Here is a 19,829-nt window from a genome sequence, read left to right on the forward strand (position 1 = left end):
GAAAGTAGAGAGGTGGGGTCAAGTATGGTTGGTTGTTGGATGGAAGTAGAGAGGTGGGGTCAAGTATGGTTGGTTGTAGGGTGAAACTAGAGAGGTGGGGTCAAGTATGGTTTGTTGGAGGGTGGAAGTAGAGAGGTGGGGTCAAGTATGGTTGGTGGGGGGTGGCATAGGAGGAGATCAGGTATGTTAGTCAGGTAGTTCTGAACTGGTAAGTCAGGTAGTTGGTGTGAGATGGCAAGTCAAGCAGGTAGGTGGGTGAGATATGTTAAGGCGGGTAAGTGGTTGGGATGAGATATGGTAAGTCAGGTGGGTGGGTTAAGGTATGGTAAGTCAGGTGGGTGAGATATGGTAAGTCAGGTGGGTGAAATTTGTAAGACAGGTGGGTTAGGGTATGGTAAGTCAGGTAGGTGGGTGAGATATGGTAAGTCAGGGAGGTGGGTGAGATATGGTAAGTCAGGTAGGTGGGTGAGATATGTAAGGCAGGTAGGTGGGTTGGGGTATGGTAAGTCAGGTAGGTGGGTGAGATGTTAAGTCAGGGAGGTGGGTGAGATATGGTAAGACAGGTAGGTGGATGAGATATGGTAAATCAGGTAGGTGAGGTGAGATATGGTAAGTCAGGTGGGTTGGTGAGATATGGTAAGTCACGTAGGTGGGTGAGATATGGCAAATCAGGAAGATAAGTGAGATATGTAAGACAGGTAGGTGGGTGAGATATGGTAAGTCAGGGAGGTGGGTGAGATATGGTAAGTCAGGTAGGTGGGTGAGATATGATACATCAGGTGGGTGGGTGAGATATGGTAAATCAGGTAGGTGAGGTGAGATATGGCAAGTCAGGTAGGTGGATGAAATATGGTAAGTCAGGTAGGTAAGGTGAGATATGGCAAGTCAGGTAGGTGGGTGAGATATGGCAAGTCAGTTGGGTGGGTGAGATATGGCAAGTCAGGTAGGTGGGTGAGATATGGCAAGTCAGGTAGGTGGATGAGATATGGCAAGTCAGGTAGGTGGGAGATGTATGGTAAGTCAGGTAGGTGGGTGAGATATGATAAGTCAGGTATGTGGGTGAGATATGATAAGTCAGGTAGGTGGGTGAGATATGGCAAGTCAGGTAGGTGGGTGAGATATGTAAGACAGGTAGGTGGGTGAGATATGGCAAGTCAGGTAGGTATGGTGAGATATGGCAAGTCAGGTAGGTGGGTGAGATATGATAAGACAGGTAGATGGATGAAATATGGTAAGTCAGGTAGGTAAGGTGAGATATGGCAAGTCAGGTAGGTGGGTGAGATATGGCTTGTCAGTTGGATGGGTGAGATATGGCAAGTCTGGTAGGTGGGTGATATATGGCAAATCAGGTGGGTGGGTGAGATATTGTTAGTCAGGTAGGTTGTGAGATGTGGTAAGTCAGGTAAGTAAGGTGAGATATAGTAAGTCAGGTAGGTTGGTGAGATATGGTAAGTCAGGTAAGTAGGTGAGATATGGTAAGTCAGGTAGGTGGGTGAGATATGGTAAATCAGGTAGGTGAGGTGAGATATGGCAAATCAGGTGGGTGGGTGAGATATGGTAAGTCAGGTGGGTGGGTGAGATATTGTTAGTCAGGTAGGTTGTGAGATGTGGTACGTCAGGTAGGTTGGTGAGATATGGTAAATCAGGTAGGTGAGGTGAGATATGATAAGTCAGGTAGGTAAGGCGAGATATGGCAAGTCAGGTAGGTGGGTGAGATATGTAAGACAGGTAGGTGGGTGAGATATGGCAAGTCAGGTAGGTGGGTGAGATATGGCAAGTCAGGTAGGTGGGGGAGATACGGAAAGTCAGGTAGGTGGGGGAGATATGTAAGACAGGTAGGTGGGTGAGATATGGCAAGTCAGGTAGGTGGATGAGATATGGCAAGTCAGGTAGGTGGGTGAGATATGTAAGACAGGTAGATGGATGAAATATGGTAAGTCAGGTAGGTAAGGTGAGATATGGCAAGCCAGGTTGGTGGGTGAGATATGGCAAGTCAGGTAGGTGGGTGAGATATGGCAAATCAGGTGGGTGGGTGAGATATTGTTAGTCAGGTAGGTTGTGAGATGTGGTAAGTCAGGTAAGTAAGGTGAGATATGGTAAGTCAGGTAGGTTGGTGAGATATGGTAAGTCAGGTAAGTAGGTGAGATATGGTAAGTCAGGTAGGTGGGGGAGATATGGTAGGTCTGGTAGGTGGGTGAGATAAGTGAGGTAGGTGGTTGAGATATGTAAGACAAGTAGGTGGGTGTGATATGGTAAGTCAGGTAGGTGGGTGAGATATGGTAAGTCAGGTAAGTAGGTGAGATATGGTAGTTGAGATATGGTAGGTCTGGTAGGTGGGTGAGATAAGTCAGGTAGGTGGGTTGAGGAATGGTAAGACAGGTAGGTGGGTGAGATATGATAAGTCAGGTAGGTAAGGTGAGATATGGTAAGTCAGGTAGGTGGGTTGAGGAATGGTAAGACAGGTAGGTGGGTTGAGGAATTGTAAGACAGGTATGTGGGAGATGTATGATAAGTCAGGTAGGTGGGTGAGATATGATAAGTCAGGTAGGTGGGTGAGATATGATAAGTCAGGTAGGTGGGAGATGTATGGTAAGTCAGGTAGGTGGGTGAGATATGATAAGTCAGGTATGTGGGTGAGATATGATAAGTCAGGTAGGTGGATGAGATATGGTAAGTCAGGTAGGTGGGAGAGGTATGGTAAGTCAGGTAGGTGGGTGAGATATGGCAAGTCAGGTAGGTAAGGCGAGATGTGGCAAGTCAGGTAGGTGGGTGAGATATGTAAGACAGGTGAGTAGGTGAGATATGGTAAGTCAGGTAGGTGGGTTGAGGAATGGTAAGTCAGGTAGGTGGGTGAGTGATGGTCAGTGAAAAGAGTATTTTATGCTTCAACCAATTTCTTCAGATGAGGTTTTTTTAATATTCAACGTGAAAAGAATTCATTAGATAATACCAGCTGAAAGTTTCTTTGGTTTAAGTTTTAAATACATGTTTTAAAATATCCTTATTGTCAACTTATTAATACAGTTGATAATTTGCATCATAAGATCATCAAAGGCAAAAACATATTTTGAAATGTGAAAATATAAAGATGCATAAAGCCATTGAAGACATTTTACGAAAAAGAAAGATCAAAGGCTCCCCACAATACATGGCCACAAGATGCTGGCAGAGAAGCTCATTAGTGGACTATGTAGGCTATTCCAAGACATTCTGCTGCACACTAGCAGAACGTCGTTCCTCCTTTCTGATTTGCTGAGATTTGATCAATATTACTGCAACATGGAATCTCACGCCATAGTGTCAAATGTTGGTGACAGAGTGAAGGTAGCAGTGTGGTCTGTCCTACCTTTACAGAAGGTGGTTTTGTAGTGTGGCATCTCCTGAAAATGTTACCATTTTGTTACTTTATATATGGCTGAAACAGGATGGATATTGTTTTTTATGTTATTTTGATATCCTTGGAATAATTTGTTTGTGTGGTAATTCGTTTGGGGTAATTTTGTTTGTATTCAATTATTTTAGACAAATTGATATGGAAGTGTCACTTTGAAGAGGATTTGCAGTTTTTGTGTCTCCATAGTAACGGTTTTCTGTACTTTTATAGATTTATTGATTTCAACAAGTGTTTTGTAAGAAATCTGTTTTCAGGCTATTTTTAAGTGTCATTATGTGATGTAAAGATTTTTCATATAGAAAAATAATAAAATTGATTATCAAATCTTTGTCAATTGTCGTAGGAAGCTTCAGGGAAAATAGTCTAATTTGCTAAATAATTTGGAATAGATGATTTTAGGTGAACTTGCTGATGCATAATTCTTTTCTGGCAAGAACACATTTATTGAATCGGATTAGAGTCCTTTGTAAAGCAGAGTACTGGTCGACGGGAATACTCCAGCTTTTTACATAACCTTGATGGTTGATGTGAGCTACATTCATTGGTTCAGACTTAGGTTCTTTGATAGGGTGCATGCATCACTTCGCACAGGAAGTGGCTTCTGCTCGTGTCAAATCCTGACACAGGTTACTATGGCGATCCCAGGAAGCTGTCTAAGTGGACGAAGAAATAATGCAAAGTGATTAGGGAAAGTTCTCGAGTGGAAATATTCAAGTGGGCAAGAATACCTTCTCAGACAGGAATCTGAGACTGGTGCATGTAATCACGGGCTTCCTGGTTCATAATTTCAAAACAGATACGAACACTGGATGACTTTATATGGATGTCAGGTTTTTTAATTCCTGTCTTGGGAGATCTTGAGTTATGAAAAGTTGTGATATCTTTAAAAAAGTTGGATCTTGATGTAAGATAGTATTCCATGTCAAGTGTAAATATCGGCCTTTGAACAATGGAGTTGAGTTATGTCCTATTACATCAAGGTCACAAAGGAATCTCTCAGTCCTGCTGCCTCCCTGCGGCACTGTGTCGGGTACGTTTACAAAGGACGAGTACACTTAGGGTTGAGTCCAAAAGTGTCACCTTGATAAAACTGGAAGAAGAATAGGAAATATGTTCTTTCAAGAAATGAAGAATTGTTAAATTGTTGCAAGAACCAACAGAGGACTACTGTTTCTGAAGTGAATTTTGAAACTCAGGTGACATCCATGCCATTAGGCTCTGTTGTTTATGGTGGAGAGTTGTGGATGTTTGAAGAAGATTATTGGTCACCAGACACTGTTTGAGCAGCCCCCATCAGCTACTAGCTGGCTGCCGCTCTGAGTTTGACGACAGTTAGAACCAGGCTCAAGGGATCTGAGGGCTGTCATTTACGCGACACTCTCAATCCCACCACAATGGATAAGATTACAGAAATATACCACAATATGGTGGAGAAGTATGAGGACTTGGAAAAGGACTACGATTCCGACGGTAGGTAATTAGCTGTTGATGAAGAAATCCTTGCTGAGATTAATTCACTTTTATGCTGAGGGTGTTGTTGGGGAAATGTGACCATATTTGATGGGATTTATGCTGGCTCAGTGTGCATGATATACAGACTCTGAAATACTATACAATGCTCAGTCACAGTTGATAAAGCGTTGCAAGTAAATTGGAATCATATTTGATTTGATTTACATCTTGTATAAAGGTTAATGTTTCCAAAATTATGACCCAAAAGCCATGACAGTATTCAAGGCTTCTAACAGTGAAAAAGCTGTTGTCAGTTAATAAGACCATATTTGATCGGATATTTTTAATTGATATGTTATCAGATTCTGAAATGCCATTCAATGTCTGTCATAGTTGTTAAAGCATTGCCAGTAATGTTAAGGCCATGTGCGATCTGATTTATAACCTTGTGAATATGTTCAGTTCTCAAAAAAACCCTGATTCCACAGAGTGGAACAGTGTCGCAAGTAAAATAGTACCAAATTTGATCTGATATTTTAAAGTTTACTTCCATATCATTTATATAATGTACAGATTCTGAAAAGGAATTCAGTGATTAATCACAGATTTACCAGCAACACAAGACCATATTTCTGAAATACTATTGATAATGTATTGCCAGTAACAATGGTAACATTAAACAATATTTGATGTAGATAATGTTGTTTATAGGTTCATTCCACCTTATATGGAAACTCTAGAAATAATCTCATTCGTATGACACTTGACAAGAGTGGATTCATAGAAAAGGCACACTATTTGACAGAATACATGGATTTATCTGGAAGTCCTCGGAGGCTGATATTCGACCCCACGTCGCCAGCAAATGGGAATTAAAAATCATAATTCATATAAATATAGTTATGACTAATGTGATGGCTGTATGGAGATGACTTGTATTTCGATGATAACAGGAATAAGAAAGAGGAATATGCTTCAATTCTTAATTCTATTTTTTGTGTTGAATGCATTGTTAAAATGCAATGTTAAAATAACCCTGAACATAACAAAATAAGAACTTAAAAAAAATCCCAATTTTTAACAAATTAACATTTTTTCCCAATTTGCTTGCTGAGGGCACTTGGAATCCTAGAAAAATCCTTTGATCTTTTGATGTATAGACATTCTTTTGGCATGGTGGTGTTCTTGGGTCATATAACAAGGACTACAATTATAAACTTTGTTGTGATACAACACACAAAGAGATACATTGCCATAAGCTCTTGAGTGTCATGCAGACACGTTCCATCATCGTCACAGAGAATAAATTATAGCAAAACCAAAGCATGTTTTGTAGATATAAGGAGATTAATAAAATAGAGATTTGGTACTTCTTGTACATACTGGGAGAAACCTTTTACGTGTCTCCTTGGTAACATGTATGATTATGTGTATCTTTTTGTAACAACAACAACTGACCAACAAGATGCAAGTATCAATAGCCAGAATATCACGATGCACAAGTTGAATTGTTACATCGCTAAGTATTGACAGAATCACGATGGACAGTATGAACTAGGCCTAAAGAAGTCTTGTGTACACGATACCTTGAAAAAGCTTAGTCCACATAATATCTAAGACAGGGTCTCAATTGCTTCAACTTTGGGTGGCCTCTAGATAAGGTCAAGGTCACTAGAGGTCAAACTTTCAAGTTTGAAATATTTTATGTAAAGTATTTTCAATTAGTTAAGATGAATTCAACATTAAGTTACTATTAAGCAACTAATTCAACACCTATTGTATGTCCTGATCGTGTTTCATGTCAAAGTCACTTTGAAGGTCATTCTCTCAGGTAATGACTTGTAAATAGTTGTATTTAGAAAGAATTGTTACTATGGGATGGGGGGGCACGGGCGGGCCCAGTCGTCTAAAGCGCCGTGATTCGCTGTGCAGAGTTGCGTCCCTTGGGGACGCCAGAAACCTATGATTGTGGGTTCGAATCCCGGTTCGCCCCAATTATGTTTCTAGGTTTGTCAGCACCATACCTGTGCTCGTGGGTTTCACCGAAGTGGTAAACGTCTGAGTCCTGCATCACTTTGGGCTTTCCTCCAACATTAAGCTGACACGCCGTGATATAACTGGAATACTGTTAAAAGCGGCGTTAAACCCAACTCACTCACTCACTACTATGGGATGGCAATTTTATGTTTGTAACGCTGCAATAGGTGATGTTCTTGCATGTGATTGGATGAAGCTGAAGGTCACAACCACTCAGTGTCAAGTAGACATCCCCAAAATCATGTGTACACATATCTTGAGCATTAATAATTGAAGCATTGATTGAACTGTATATACATGATCTTGGGAGATCATGGCTGAGAAACCCCTGAAGATCCAGGCTAGAATAGGTCTTCAGCAACACATACTTATCGTTTGAGGCGACCAACGGGATCGGGTGGTCAGGCTCACTGACTTAGTTGATGCATGTCATCGTATCCCAAATGAGTATATCGATGCTCATGATGTCAATCACTGGATTTTCTGTTCCAGACTTGATTATATACAGATCGCTGTCGTACAGCTGGAATATTTCTAAGTGTGGCGTTAAATAACAAACAAACAGACATGGCGGAGATTGAAGGTCAAGGTCATTAAACAGAAGTACTTTAAGCTTTGTTATTAAGGTTACACAGGCATTGGACTTTCTGTTTCAATGTTGTATTGCACTGGACATGTGTTTTCCAGATGCTTATGGTTTTGTTATTAAGGTAGCTACAGGTGTAGGACTTTCTGTTTCATAGGGTAGAATAGGTCTTCAGCAACCCATGCTTGCCGTAAATGGCGACTATGCTTGTCGTAAAAGGCGACTAACGGGATCGGGTGGTCAGGCTCGCTTACTTGGTTGATGCATGTCATCGATCCCGATTGCTTGGATCGATGCTCATAATGTCAATCACTGGATTGTCTGGTCCAGGCTCGATTATTTACAGACCGCCGTCATATAGCTGGAATATTGCTGAGTGTGGCGTTAAACAACTAACCAACCAACCAATTCATAGTTGTAGGGGAGCATATGGGAGGAAAACTGTCACCTAATATGTTAAAGTTAAGTGTTCATGACATAAGTTTTTTTATTAGAAAGTTTGGGGCGTTCAGGAGTGAGTGAGTGAGTGAGTGAGTGAGTGAGTGAGTGAGTGAGTGAGTGAGTTGGTTTTAACGCCGCTTTTAACAGTATTCCAGTTATATCGCGGTGTGTCAGCTTAATGTGGGAGGAAAGCCCGAAGTGATGCAGGTCTCAGACGTTTACCACTTCGCTGAAACCCACGAGCACAGGTATGGTGCTGACAAACCTAGAAACATAATCGGGGCGAACCGGGATTCGAACCCACAATCATAGGTTTCTGGCGTGCCCAAGGGATGCAACTCTGCACAGAGAATCGCGGCGCCTTAGACGATGGGGCCACCTGTGCCCCCGAATAAACCATGAGAGCAATATAAAATTTAAAAGAATTAATAAAAAAGTTTTTATTTTTGTTACTTCCTTTAAAAATAAATGAGCAAATAATAATTAAAATATGGATGACATTGAAATCATTAGTTAAAGAAGCTGAATGTGTGCTTGCACTGATACATGTTAAGCGTGTGAGTGATTTGCTACATCGTAACCAAACTGGCGTGAAATTGACCCAATCTGGGGCAATTTTCCCAAGGGGCCAATCGTAAGTGGCATTCACTCTCATGTTTAATGGCTCTTAAGATCACAGAAGTGACTATGACAAGGTTGGAAAAGAGTGTCCCCATATGCCTCACCACAGCAGATGTCATTGATCTTCAGCATGCTGCAGTCTGCCCCAAATGCCTTTAATGGAATAATCGTGTTTGAAACACAGAACTGTTGCAATGAGACCCTAACTGTTTTTCGATGACATTCCTTAACTTTTGAGCAGGCTTCGGCAGCTATTAGTCCCAGTTTGTCACATGATTTGTTAAAAAGGCTCTGAGTTATTGCTAGGTGATGCAGCCATTGGAAACATCAATGGAGGCTAAGTGGGCATAATGACAGAAAGCATTTGGTCGCACTTTTGTTTGGAACTTGTTTTTGAAATCTGCCATATTTGTGTTTAAGAGTTCAGTATTGCTGAAACAAATAAAATAGATTTTTGTTGTCGTTTTTTTGTGTTTCCATTTGTATTCCGAGTTCACTTTGAAGAGACATTGGTTACAGTTTGTTTCATGAGTAGTTTCATGTTCATAGTTTCATGGGCTTTGCTTGTGAAAAGTGAACATGGCAGACACAAGTGACAGACGTATTGGTCTATGGAGAGTAATTTACTGATGGGGCTCTGGCAGATCCTGTGTGTGTGTGTGTGTGTATCTGCCTGTGTGTGTGTGTGTCTCTGTGTGTGTATCTGTGTCTGTCTGTGTCTCTTTGTGTGTGGATGTCAGATGTCCTTTTTTAAGTGTTAACTGTCAGTGTCCTGCCATGTGTTTTTGTTTCCTTCATAAGAACGCCCTGTGGTGTAGTTCATAGCTGTTAAAAATGTCACTTGTTGTTACCCTGCCTGGTGTGCAGCATTAAGGGGATAAAACAAGGACTGGCCAGCAATATCGTATCACTACATTGATAACAATTTACTTAAAATATCAATGGTCAGCACTGATGCAACACTACACTCTCTGGACGTCTAATGAAATTATTATCCCCCTGGTTTGAACAATGAGGGGATATAGAGATTCTGTCTGTCTGTCCGTCCATCCGTCCGTCCATCTGTCTGCCTGCCTGTCTGTCCGTACGTTTGTCCTCCATCTGTTTCTGGAGCAGAACTCCAAAAGCATTGAAAATATCTTGTCGAAACTTGCTATTCAGATCAGTCTAATGGTGAACTGGTGATTTGGCCTTTTGATGGTTTGGGATTTGTGGGTTTTTTTATTCTTTATGTTGTCATGACAGCATTCTAGAAACTGTCTCATCCTGAAGCTTCTCGAATGATCACGTCTGTCATGTGTTTGTCAACAACTATGGGAGGTAACTCTAAATCACACTCCTATTACAATGTAGCCCTACATCACTCAACATTTTATGAACGTTTTAGTTATTAGCTGCAACTGCCAATCACTACAAATAAACTTCCAACAATCTCTACTGCCATATAACATTATGAAGAAAATGCTGTTAAAGTTTGTTTATTTCATTATTTCAGGTCATAGTGGTGTGTTAAAGTCAAACAAGTTACATAGTGTGTCACCATCATGTTTCTGGTCTGTCTGTCTCATAAGGTCGATGGTTTGATCCCCTGTCTGTGTCATACAAAAGAAATTACTCTATCGGCATTAAAGGGATAAAACAAAGACTGGCTGACTTGGAGTCATTACCCTGTATCGGAGTGGGGTATCCATGTTAATACTGTACCGTGGTATCTCCAAAGTGATAATTGAAAAAACAACATATATATATTCTGTTGATTATATATGAGAAGATTTTTGTCATTCCAAACTGTGGGCACGGGTGGCCCAGTTGCCGTGATATAACTGGAATAATGTTAAAAGCCGTGTTAAACCCAACTCACTCACTCATTCCAAACTGTTTTGAATGTTGACACTGTCAGCGAGATGTCTGCATTAACTTACAGCCACATCCTTATATCTAGGTGACACTCAATGTCAGCCTCCATCTGGAGTTCAATGATAAGCCTCAGGGGACATGTCAAAAGTTTCAAGGTAAAAAATTGCAACACCATCCCAACTCTGATACCACATATAAGATTCCAGGCAAACCCTGTACATGTATCAGCACAAACCACGAACGCCTCAGTTCATGTAATATGCAACCCAAAAGGTATAGTACTGTAATGTGATGCAAGAGTTTTTATACGGCCCCTGATGAAAGTGTCATGGTGTGGAGAGAGTTTAGAGGGGGGCGTGTGGTGCATGAAGCTCTGATTGTACATCCAGATTGTCAACTGGCCATGTGTGTGTAGTGTGGGCAGCAATACTGTGACCTGTTGTCTATAGTATTATCATAGGGACATGTTTCTCCCTTACAGAAGTCTTACTAACAAGGATAACAGTTGTACTATCTGGACTAATCGTGATATATATGTGATCAGCTGTGTTTTCGCGTCGGATATCGCAAGAAGAAGTGTTTCACAAATGGATATACGTCTCCATGGCTAGAATGAATTGATATATATATTTATAAATTTACTTAATGCATTCCAAAGTATATTTGTAACAAGATACATTACACGGATAAATACATGTAACCTGTGTTTTGAATTATTTATATTTCACAAAATAAATCTTTTAAACCTTATTGTAGAGATAGCATAATACAATGTTAGATTGAAGTAGTTGTTGAATATGGTTAAATAGTCCCATGATGGTTGTGAGATGTGTCAATATACTCCCAGAGGTTACAGGTCAAGCCTCCAAGTACCTCTTAGGTCAGTATTCATATAACACCCTCTCCTCTATTTTTATGAGTATTTGAAGTAGTGTTTCTGGCAATGTTGGGTTTGTGGAATAGATTTCATTAATAACAAGACTAAGGTTTTTCAAGGATATGCGCAAAGAAATGCTTGTTCATAAAAAGTGAAATATGTATTTATAGTTTGGTGAAAGGCAGAATTACAGACAAGTGTTCATACACTGGTGAATTTTTTATCAAAATGTTTTGTTAAACTTCCAATAACCATAATATCTTTTCTGGATTTGGATGAAGTGTGAAATGTTTTCATTCAGTAAGTGATTGAGCTTGAGCTAAACTTCAGTTTGAATAGTGCACTAATAATAGCCATCTGGTTAATGAAAACAACTGTCTTGTCAATGGAGCTAACGATTCATGTTCTACAAAGGTGTCGAAGAAGCTGTCCGTGGCTGTGATTGTTTTGACCTGACAGTCGTCTAGCCGGTGCAATGTTGTGGACATGTCACTCAGGATGTTAAGCTGATGATTGTTGGTGTGCAGTCAGGCTTGTATCAGTAAATTCATCAACAAGCAGTCTGTGCCAAATACTTTGAGTCTACTGTCCCTAAACTTGGTCCTCAGAATAATCTTTCATAGATTTTAGTGTTCTCATATGGTCTGTTAATACCTGAGCTTACAAGACTGATATGAATTTTACTAGACACGGGCTTCAGACATGGCTAAAGTCGCAGGCTGAAAAAGAAATAACACATCTTGCTGTTGGGGATATTTTGTGTTTGAATATGAATGAACGTGTTCTGTGGACAGAATATAGCTTGTGTTAGTTAATTCCAATGGACCCTACAGATTTGGAGGTCATGAATATTGGTGAAAACAAAACATTTTACCCGTGTTTGTGAGTGATCTATGAAACGTGTGTCAACATCCAGTATGCCTGGTCCGGACGTAGACCAGGACTATCTCAGTGTGGTACCTAACTTCCACGACAAGGAGAATCCTGATGGTGAGTACTCTCCCCAGGGAGTTGAGAGTGAGTGAGTTGGGTTTAACACCGCTTTTAACACTATTCCAGTTATATCGCGGCGTGTCAGCTAAATGTGGGAGGAAAGGAAATATAGTGCTGACAAACCTAGAAACATAGGGAGTTGAGAAGGAGATGAGTATTTCAGGATTTTGTTTTGAAATAAATGTTATTAAAATCAGATCATAGTTCTCGATAACACTGAACAAATATCTGAGGACATCCTATCACGGGCCACGTCAGAACGACCTTTCGTATGACAAATCAGAGTGTCGCTTACAAGATCAGGAAAGTGAGAGTCAGAATATGTTTTCTAATCATTCAACCATGAAAAGGTTAACACAGGGTATTCTGAATGACAGTTACGAACTGTACGACTGATTCCGTCATCGTCTATTTCTCGTTTCCATGGTATAAACATTTGAACGGAAAGGACATTGCAGAGCCTGTGGGAAATACTGCCATGCCATCACGACCATATATATATAGACATTCCAGAATGTTCTTTTTTCAGTTTTTTAAATTTAGAATAGAAAACTTTGTCAACATGTTTTCAAGCGCACCCCGGTAGTCTGGAATGGAAGTCACCAGTTTGAAACTAGACCTGTATATCTTGTGAAAGCTGTTTTCTGATTGGCTAATGTTGACTTCTTGTAAGTCATTTTATTGGTTGGCCAAAGTTTGCGAAAAGGTCATTCTGACATGACCTGTAATGGGATGTCCTCAGATCCTTGTTTTGTGATAGTGAGAATTAAGATCTGATTTTAATCAGATTGTTTGGAAATATATATACAGAAATGAATGGAATGATATTAATCCTCGTAAACTGATAAGGTATTTGTTTGTTAAATGCTTTTTAATGCCGCACTCAGAAATAGTTCAGTTATATGATGTCAGTCTGTAAATAATCGAGTCTGGACCGGACAACCCAGTGATTGACATCATTAGCATTGATTTACGCAATTTGGATATGATAACATAGTCAGCAAATCTGACCACCTGATCCAGTTTGAGTCACCTCTCACCACTAGCTCGCTGAAGACCAATTCCAACCAAGGTTTTCACATTGTTCTTGTTACAGAGAACACAAGTATGTTCTACAGGGAAAAATGCTTATCTCAACATTAGCCAGAATAGACTTACTGAATATATAGTAATTCTAATTGCCTGGATTGTAACTTTAAGGTGTAGCTGATTGCTGTGTATGAGAGCTTGACATGTTCAATATTTCATCATGTTTATCACCTTTTTCCTGCCTCATCCATCATGCCCATCCAACCTGAATTATGTTTTTTTCAGAAATCAAATTACATTCTTATATTCATTAAATTCCTCCTCTTAATCCCCAACAGGTAGGAAGATGCAAATTTGCATGAACAAACACGACAATGGTCTAATACATCTCACATAATTCTGATCTTGATTAAAACATGCCTGTCCATTATAATCATGACATTCCTAAAATATGTGAATTTGGTTCCCGCTCGCATCCTTTGAAGTGCCCACATTTTGTGAAACACCATGCCTAATTGGTAGTGACGAGAGCACCTTTAATGGCCACTCTGCCATTGTGTACCTTAATGTGAACACGAACCTGCTGTTAGTACATCTCGGCTTTTGTCGTGTCTGATGACACAACTTATTTCTGAGTCCATTAACATGAGAGCCAGCCCAGGTCAAGTAGCCTGCCTGCCTGCCATAGTGGCAGACACACACACATTGACATACTTTACAAATGTCAGGCAAGTCACTCAGGTTGATTGTGACTAAATATTTTGTGTGGCATATGACATATTCATTTGAAAACTGTTTATGTGTTGGGCTTAACAATTATTATTGATGATGATGGGAGTGGTATATTGTCCTGGTGAGAGTATGCAGGAGGGTCATGCTGTGATTGTGAAGTTGTAGTGCGAGTGGTGAGGATCTTACGGCAGAATACAACCCTTGTACCCCATGCTTGTCTACCTGTCTGTATTCCGGGTAGAATAGGCCCCTGTACCCTGTGCTTGTCTACCTGTCTGTAATCCCGTCAGAATAGGCCCCTTTACCCCATGCTTGTCTACCTGTGTATTCCGGGCAGAATAGGCCCCTTTGCCCTGTTCTTGTCTACCTGTCTGTATTCCCGGCAGAATAGGCCCCTGTGTCCAGTGCTTGTCTACCTGTCTGTATTCCGGGCAGAATAGGCCCCTGTACCCCATGCTTGTCTACCTGTCTGTATTCCGGGTAGAATAGGCCCCTGTACCCCATGTTTGTCTACCTGTCTGTATTCCGGGTAGAATAGGCCCCTGTACCCCATGCTTGTCTACCTGTCTGTATTCCGGGTAGAATAGGCCCCTGTACCCTGTGCTTGTTTACCTGTCTGTATTCCGGGCAGAATAGGCCCCTGTGTCCTGTGCTTGTTTACCTGTCTGTATTCCGGGCAGAATAGGCCCCTGTACCCCATGCTTGTCTACCTGTCTGTATTCCGGGTAGAATAGGCCCCTGTACCCCATGCTTGTCTACCTGTCTGTATTCCGGGTAGAATAGGCCCCTGTGTCCTGTGCTTGTTTACCTGTCTGTATTCCGGGTAGAATAGGCCCCTGTGTCCTGTGCTTGTTTACCTGTCTGTATTCCCGTCAGAATAGGCCCCTGTACCCTGTGCTTGTCTACCTGTCTGTATTCCGGGTAGAATAGGCCCCTGTACCCTGTGCTTGTCTACCTGTCTGTATTCCGGGTAGAATAGGCCCCTGTGTCCTGTGCTTGTTTACCTGTCTGTATTCCCGTCAGAATAGGCCCCTGTACCCTGTGCTTGTCTACCTGTCTGTATTCCCGTCAGAATAGGCCCCTGTACCCTGTGCTTGTCTACCTGTCTGCATTCCGGGTAGAATAGGCCCCTGTACCCTGTGCTTGTCTACCTGTCTGTATTCCCGGCAGAATAGGCCCCTGTACCCCATGCTTGTCTACCTGTGGGTATTCCAGATCAGAAAAGGCCCCTGTACCCCATGCTTGTCTACCTGTCTGTATTCCGGGTAGAATAGGCCCCTGTACCCTGTGCTTGCCTACCTGTCTGTATTCCGGGCAGAATAGGCCCCTGTACCCCATGCTTGTCTACCTGTGTATTCCGGGTAGAATAGGCCCCTGTACCCTGTGCTTGCCTACCTGTCTGTATTCCGGGCAGAATAGGCCCCTGTACCCCATGCTTGTCTACCTGTCTGTATTCCGGGTAGAATAGGCCCCTGTACCCCATGCTTGTCTACCTGTCTGTATTCCGGGTAGAAAAGGTCCCTGTACCCTGTGCTTGTCTACCTGTCTGTATTCCGGGCAGAATAGGCCCCTGTACCACATGCTTGTTGTATCGCTAGACCAATGGTTATCATATCCAGTCTTCATGTTGTCAACCAATGGTTTGGCTGACCCAGTCTCAGTTATTTACAGAGCGCCCCAGACTACAGTTTTCTGATGGGCTGTTAATAAGATGGGTGGGGTTTGTGAAGCATTCTTGTGCTGACCAATGATTTTGTATCATTGACAGTTTTTTTTATGTTAATGACTAAAAAGCAGCCTGTGAAATTATTATTGTTGACTGATGGTGTGTGCACCAGGTTTTTAAGCTTATTCCTCCATAAACGATGAAACACTGAAGTCAAACTTAATTATATGATGATATGACATGATATCATATTACAACCTCTTTTGTACAGACCCTGTTATTCCAGAAACCCAGCAATCTGGACAAAAAGTGTTCGGAATGTCTTTATAAAGGGACATTACTCCATACTTCTGCTTCATTCAACAGGAAATTGGTTTATCCAGACGATTTTACTCAGACTGGATGTACAGGGTTTCACTGTCGTGTGATATGGCATGATGTTAAAATGATATCATTTGACATTGCCTAACAATGTGATATTACTTGATATTGCATGGGGTGTTAATGTGTCACAGTGACTCAAGTTTGGAAGTGAAAAGCTGCTTCCAACACATTTCCTGCATACACAGACATAACATAGACTTATTCTGAAGTTTGTGGTTCATATTTTGAGGATTCTCGCCTTACTAGTTGACAGGTTTTGTCATTTTGCCCCAAAGCATTTTCTGAGTGTTTGTATGTGGCAGTACATCCCCTGAAAGTAACTGTATACAGTGATGTATCTGGACCTGCTTGGAGCTGATATTTGGCCCCAAGCCTCCAGCAAATGTCTGTAAAAATCTCATTAAAAAGTTCCAATTTTATGTCTATACATATACAGTATAGGAACTAATGTGATGGCTTTGTGCAAGTGACTTTTATTTCACTGATAACAGGGTCAATATGGAAGCAGAAGCTTAGATGTTTTAGTGCTGAGTTCTACATTGTTGCATTCAAAATAATGTTAATATACAATGTCAAAAAAAATTATTTAAGAAATTTAGAACTTAAAAAATCCCATTTGTAAACAAATAACAGTAGTTTCCCAATTACATGTACTTTCCAAGGGCACTTAGTTTGGAATCTTAGATAAAGCTATGTTAAACAAGAAACAAACAAACAATATGTTTGTGGTAGTTTACCTGTTGAAATATATGAAGTCAATTACAGAGAATAATCAATGTTGATTATTAGCTGATGCTGAAACAGTGTCATTTGGCGTAAAAGGTGAAATATTGCTGAATGTTCTTTGAATTTGACAGCTGAAAATCGGTGATGATACCGGTTGTTCGTGAAAAGGGTAAGCATGTCCTGCCTTACGGGAAGCACCCGCCATTCACACAATTTGCATCAAAGTATTTGTGTCTGTTTTGTAGGATCAGCGAACCTCATGGACACGTTGGATGACCTTCCTGTGGGGATTGGTCAGTATGACGACTTCCACACCATTGACTGGTTGCGGGACATTGCCCGCGACCGCATGCGCCATAGACATATTATCAAGAAGAAGCAGGAAGGATGCTGGGAGAAAGTGAAGGGTGCTCACGACGCATGGTCGGGATGGGTCTGTGTACTTCTCGTCGGGGTCTCAGCAGGTATGTGCATCTTTTTGAAAAGTTTCTAATAAATAAAAAAAACAATTAGCTTGTTCTCTGTTCTTGTAAATGTACAAATGCATTGTTCTGAAGACATGTTTGTTCATTAAAAATGTGCTCCAAAACGCACCTGGTGCCTATAGATCGCGCTTCACGTGCAGTCATGTTAGTTTTAAATAAAGAATCTGTTCTCCAAAACGCACCCGATGCATAACGATCGCATCGCCTGAACACACCAACGTATGGCTGTGACTGCACATGAAATGTGAGGGTTGTGAACAAATATAAGGCGGTAGCGCGCATCAATTTGATTAGTTGATGAGAGTTCATTAGAGAGTTCGTTAGTTAGATGGTTAGAGAGATGGTGTTAGACAGCTGGTGTTAGACAGCTGGCGTTAGACAGCGTTAGACAGTGTTAAGACTCCCGTAGGAGTAACCAACACATTTCAATACAGTAACTGTTAGAATTAGCATTAGTTCTAGATATTTAGTTTCTTTCATTTGAGGTTTATTCATCTTTCCTTCACATAATAACAGGTAATCACGTTTAGTTCCTTATAGATATTCATGTTTTTTTAATAGGTCATCACGTTTAGTTCCTTGTTTCATACAAATTTAAGATTAGTTTTCATTTAAGTTAAACCACGCTCAAATATTCAGTTCCACTGCGCAACATGCATGTATTGTAGTTTTTAATATGTTTGTTGATCAATATTGGTTATTAGAATTGTAAATTGCATTTGTAAGTTTTTACCCTCTAAAACTAAACCCGAACCAGTATCCAGGTTAAACTCATGAAGGTAATCAAGTTATCATTTGTGTAAAATATAGTAACATGAAAGAATCGGGTGGTCCGTTCCTTTTTTAGACTGGTACCTTATTCGACTTGATAAGTACCCGGGGCGCTCTCGAAATAAGAAATAGGGGGCTCTTATTTGAATATAATTTTGGTGAGAAAATTTCGTAGTTTATGCTGACAGCCTAAAATGATACAAAAGTAAAGTATGTGCGTATCATACACGACAGATATATTTTCCAGAATTTAATTGCCCATAATTAAGGGTGCATATTATACACGAATAAATAAGTCTTGTCAACATTGATCAATCAGAAGGGTTGCTAATTGGAATTGTTCACTAGCCAATATATTAGCAAATATTGCCATGGGTGCTTATTAGAGTGGGGCACACAGTTTATTACATTGACTACGGTATATCTAAACAGTTCTCTGCTTGAATTTGGACGAAAGTCTGAAATCATGCAGGGTTTAGACATGGACCACTTTGATGGGACCCAAGAGCATGGGTATGGTGCTGACAAACCTAGAAACATAATGAGCTGGATTTGAACACAGAACCATAGGTTTCTGGCACACCTCAGGAATGCTACACTGTACACCACAGTCTTGTATGGGTTAATACATGTTTATCTGCCATGTCATGACAGATTTACTGTGGTAATATGACAGAGTTGGGTGGTCCTTAATTTTGTTTTTAGTAGTACAACTGGATTGCTGTTCAACATCTTCCCGAGGCAAGAGAGTTAACTGACTATAAAAGTCCAGTTTCCACCCTTGCCAAACTAGGCTGGTATTATGGAGTTACATTTTGGCTGGACTAACAAGTCTATGCATAGTCCAATCAAAATCCTGCAACGAAATCGAAAGCCAGTTCGTAAACTGTTGTGCAGATTGCGGTTGATTGCAGGATTTGCAAAGCATGTGCACCGCCAACTTGTTGTCAACAGATATTTTCCAGATCTTTTCATATTTTTGATGAAGGTGCTCGCGTGATTTGATGTACTGTAAGATCCGTTTTATCGCAATATAAATCTTGATTATCGATCAGATTGTCTTGACTGGGCGCCGTCATTTTGTTTGAACCAAATGCAAGTGATACGAGATAGAATCTGATTGGTCCATAGGAGAGGCTCAAAAGGGACATAACTTGTAATAACCACTGGTGGCGCTCTGATGGAGCCCAGGAATTCCAGCCTAGTTCGGCAAGAGGGAAACTGGACTTTTAAAGCCAGTTAACTCTCTTGCCTCAGGAATCTGTTCAAATTCACTCACTAACTCTGTTTATTGACTGTCTGTTGAGAATCAGTCAAATCTTGCATTGTGCATAAAACATGAACATAACAATGAAGCATTATTGAAATCATCATTGAAATGTTACTTGATTAATTACATGCCACTGTGATATTTCTGGAATAGACTGCCTCCATGGTCTAGTGGTAGAGCTTCTGCCCAGAGAGCGGAAGGTCCAGGGTTGATCCCTGGCTGCGTCATACCAAAAGTCGTTAAAAGATGGTACTTGTTGTTACCCTGTCTGAAGTTTCTGTGCAGGACAATTTAAAATAAAAAACAGCAATGTCTTGCAGTATATATGTTTTGGGATCTGTGCACAGTTGCCTCCCTTAGGTGTGTCAGGATTAAGCTGCCACGCCGTGATAAAACTGGTATACTGTTCGGCATTAAACCCAGCTCACTCACTCACTTTAAGCTTTCCTCCCACATTACATGTTGTGCGCTAAGCAATAGTGGAAAAAGCAGCAGTAAATCCCAGTTC

The 19,829-nt window shown here is 40.8% G+C and overlaps 1 protein-coding gene across 7 annotated transcripts in view; it reads left to right on the forward strand.

Moving 5' to 3' along the window:
* Nucleotides 1-19,829, forward strand: part of LOC124144189 (H(+)/Cl(-) exchange transporter 4-like) — a 90,705-nt gene that overhangs the window by 27,003 nt on the left and 43,873 nt on the right. For 5 of the 7 annotated variants that reach the window (XM_048388245.1, XM_048388246.1, XM_048388247.1 and 2 more), the window contains one exon: nt 17,041-17,259. In XM_048388245.1, the coding sequence (XP_048244202.1) occupies nt 17,041-17,259 (219 nt within the window). Of the gene's footprint in view, nt 1-4,189; nt 4,865-10,759; nt 12,256-17,040; nt 17,260-19,829 lie in introns of those variants that run through there. The other 2 variants (XM_048388252.1, XM_048388251.1) reach the window with 2 other exon arrangements.

Source organism: Haliotis rufescens, unplaced genomic scaffold (assembly GCF_023055435.1).
Source record: "Haliotis rufescens isolate VD_foot unplaced genomic scaffold, xgHalRufe1.0.p SCAF_7, whole genome shotgun sequence".
Classification (NCBI taxonomy): domain Eukaryota; kingdom Metazoa; phylum Mollusca; class Gastropoda; order Lepetellida; family Haliotidae; genus Haliotis; species Haliotis rufescens.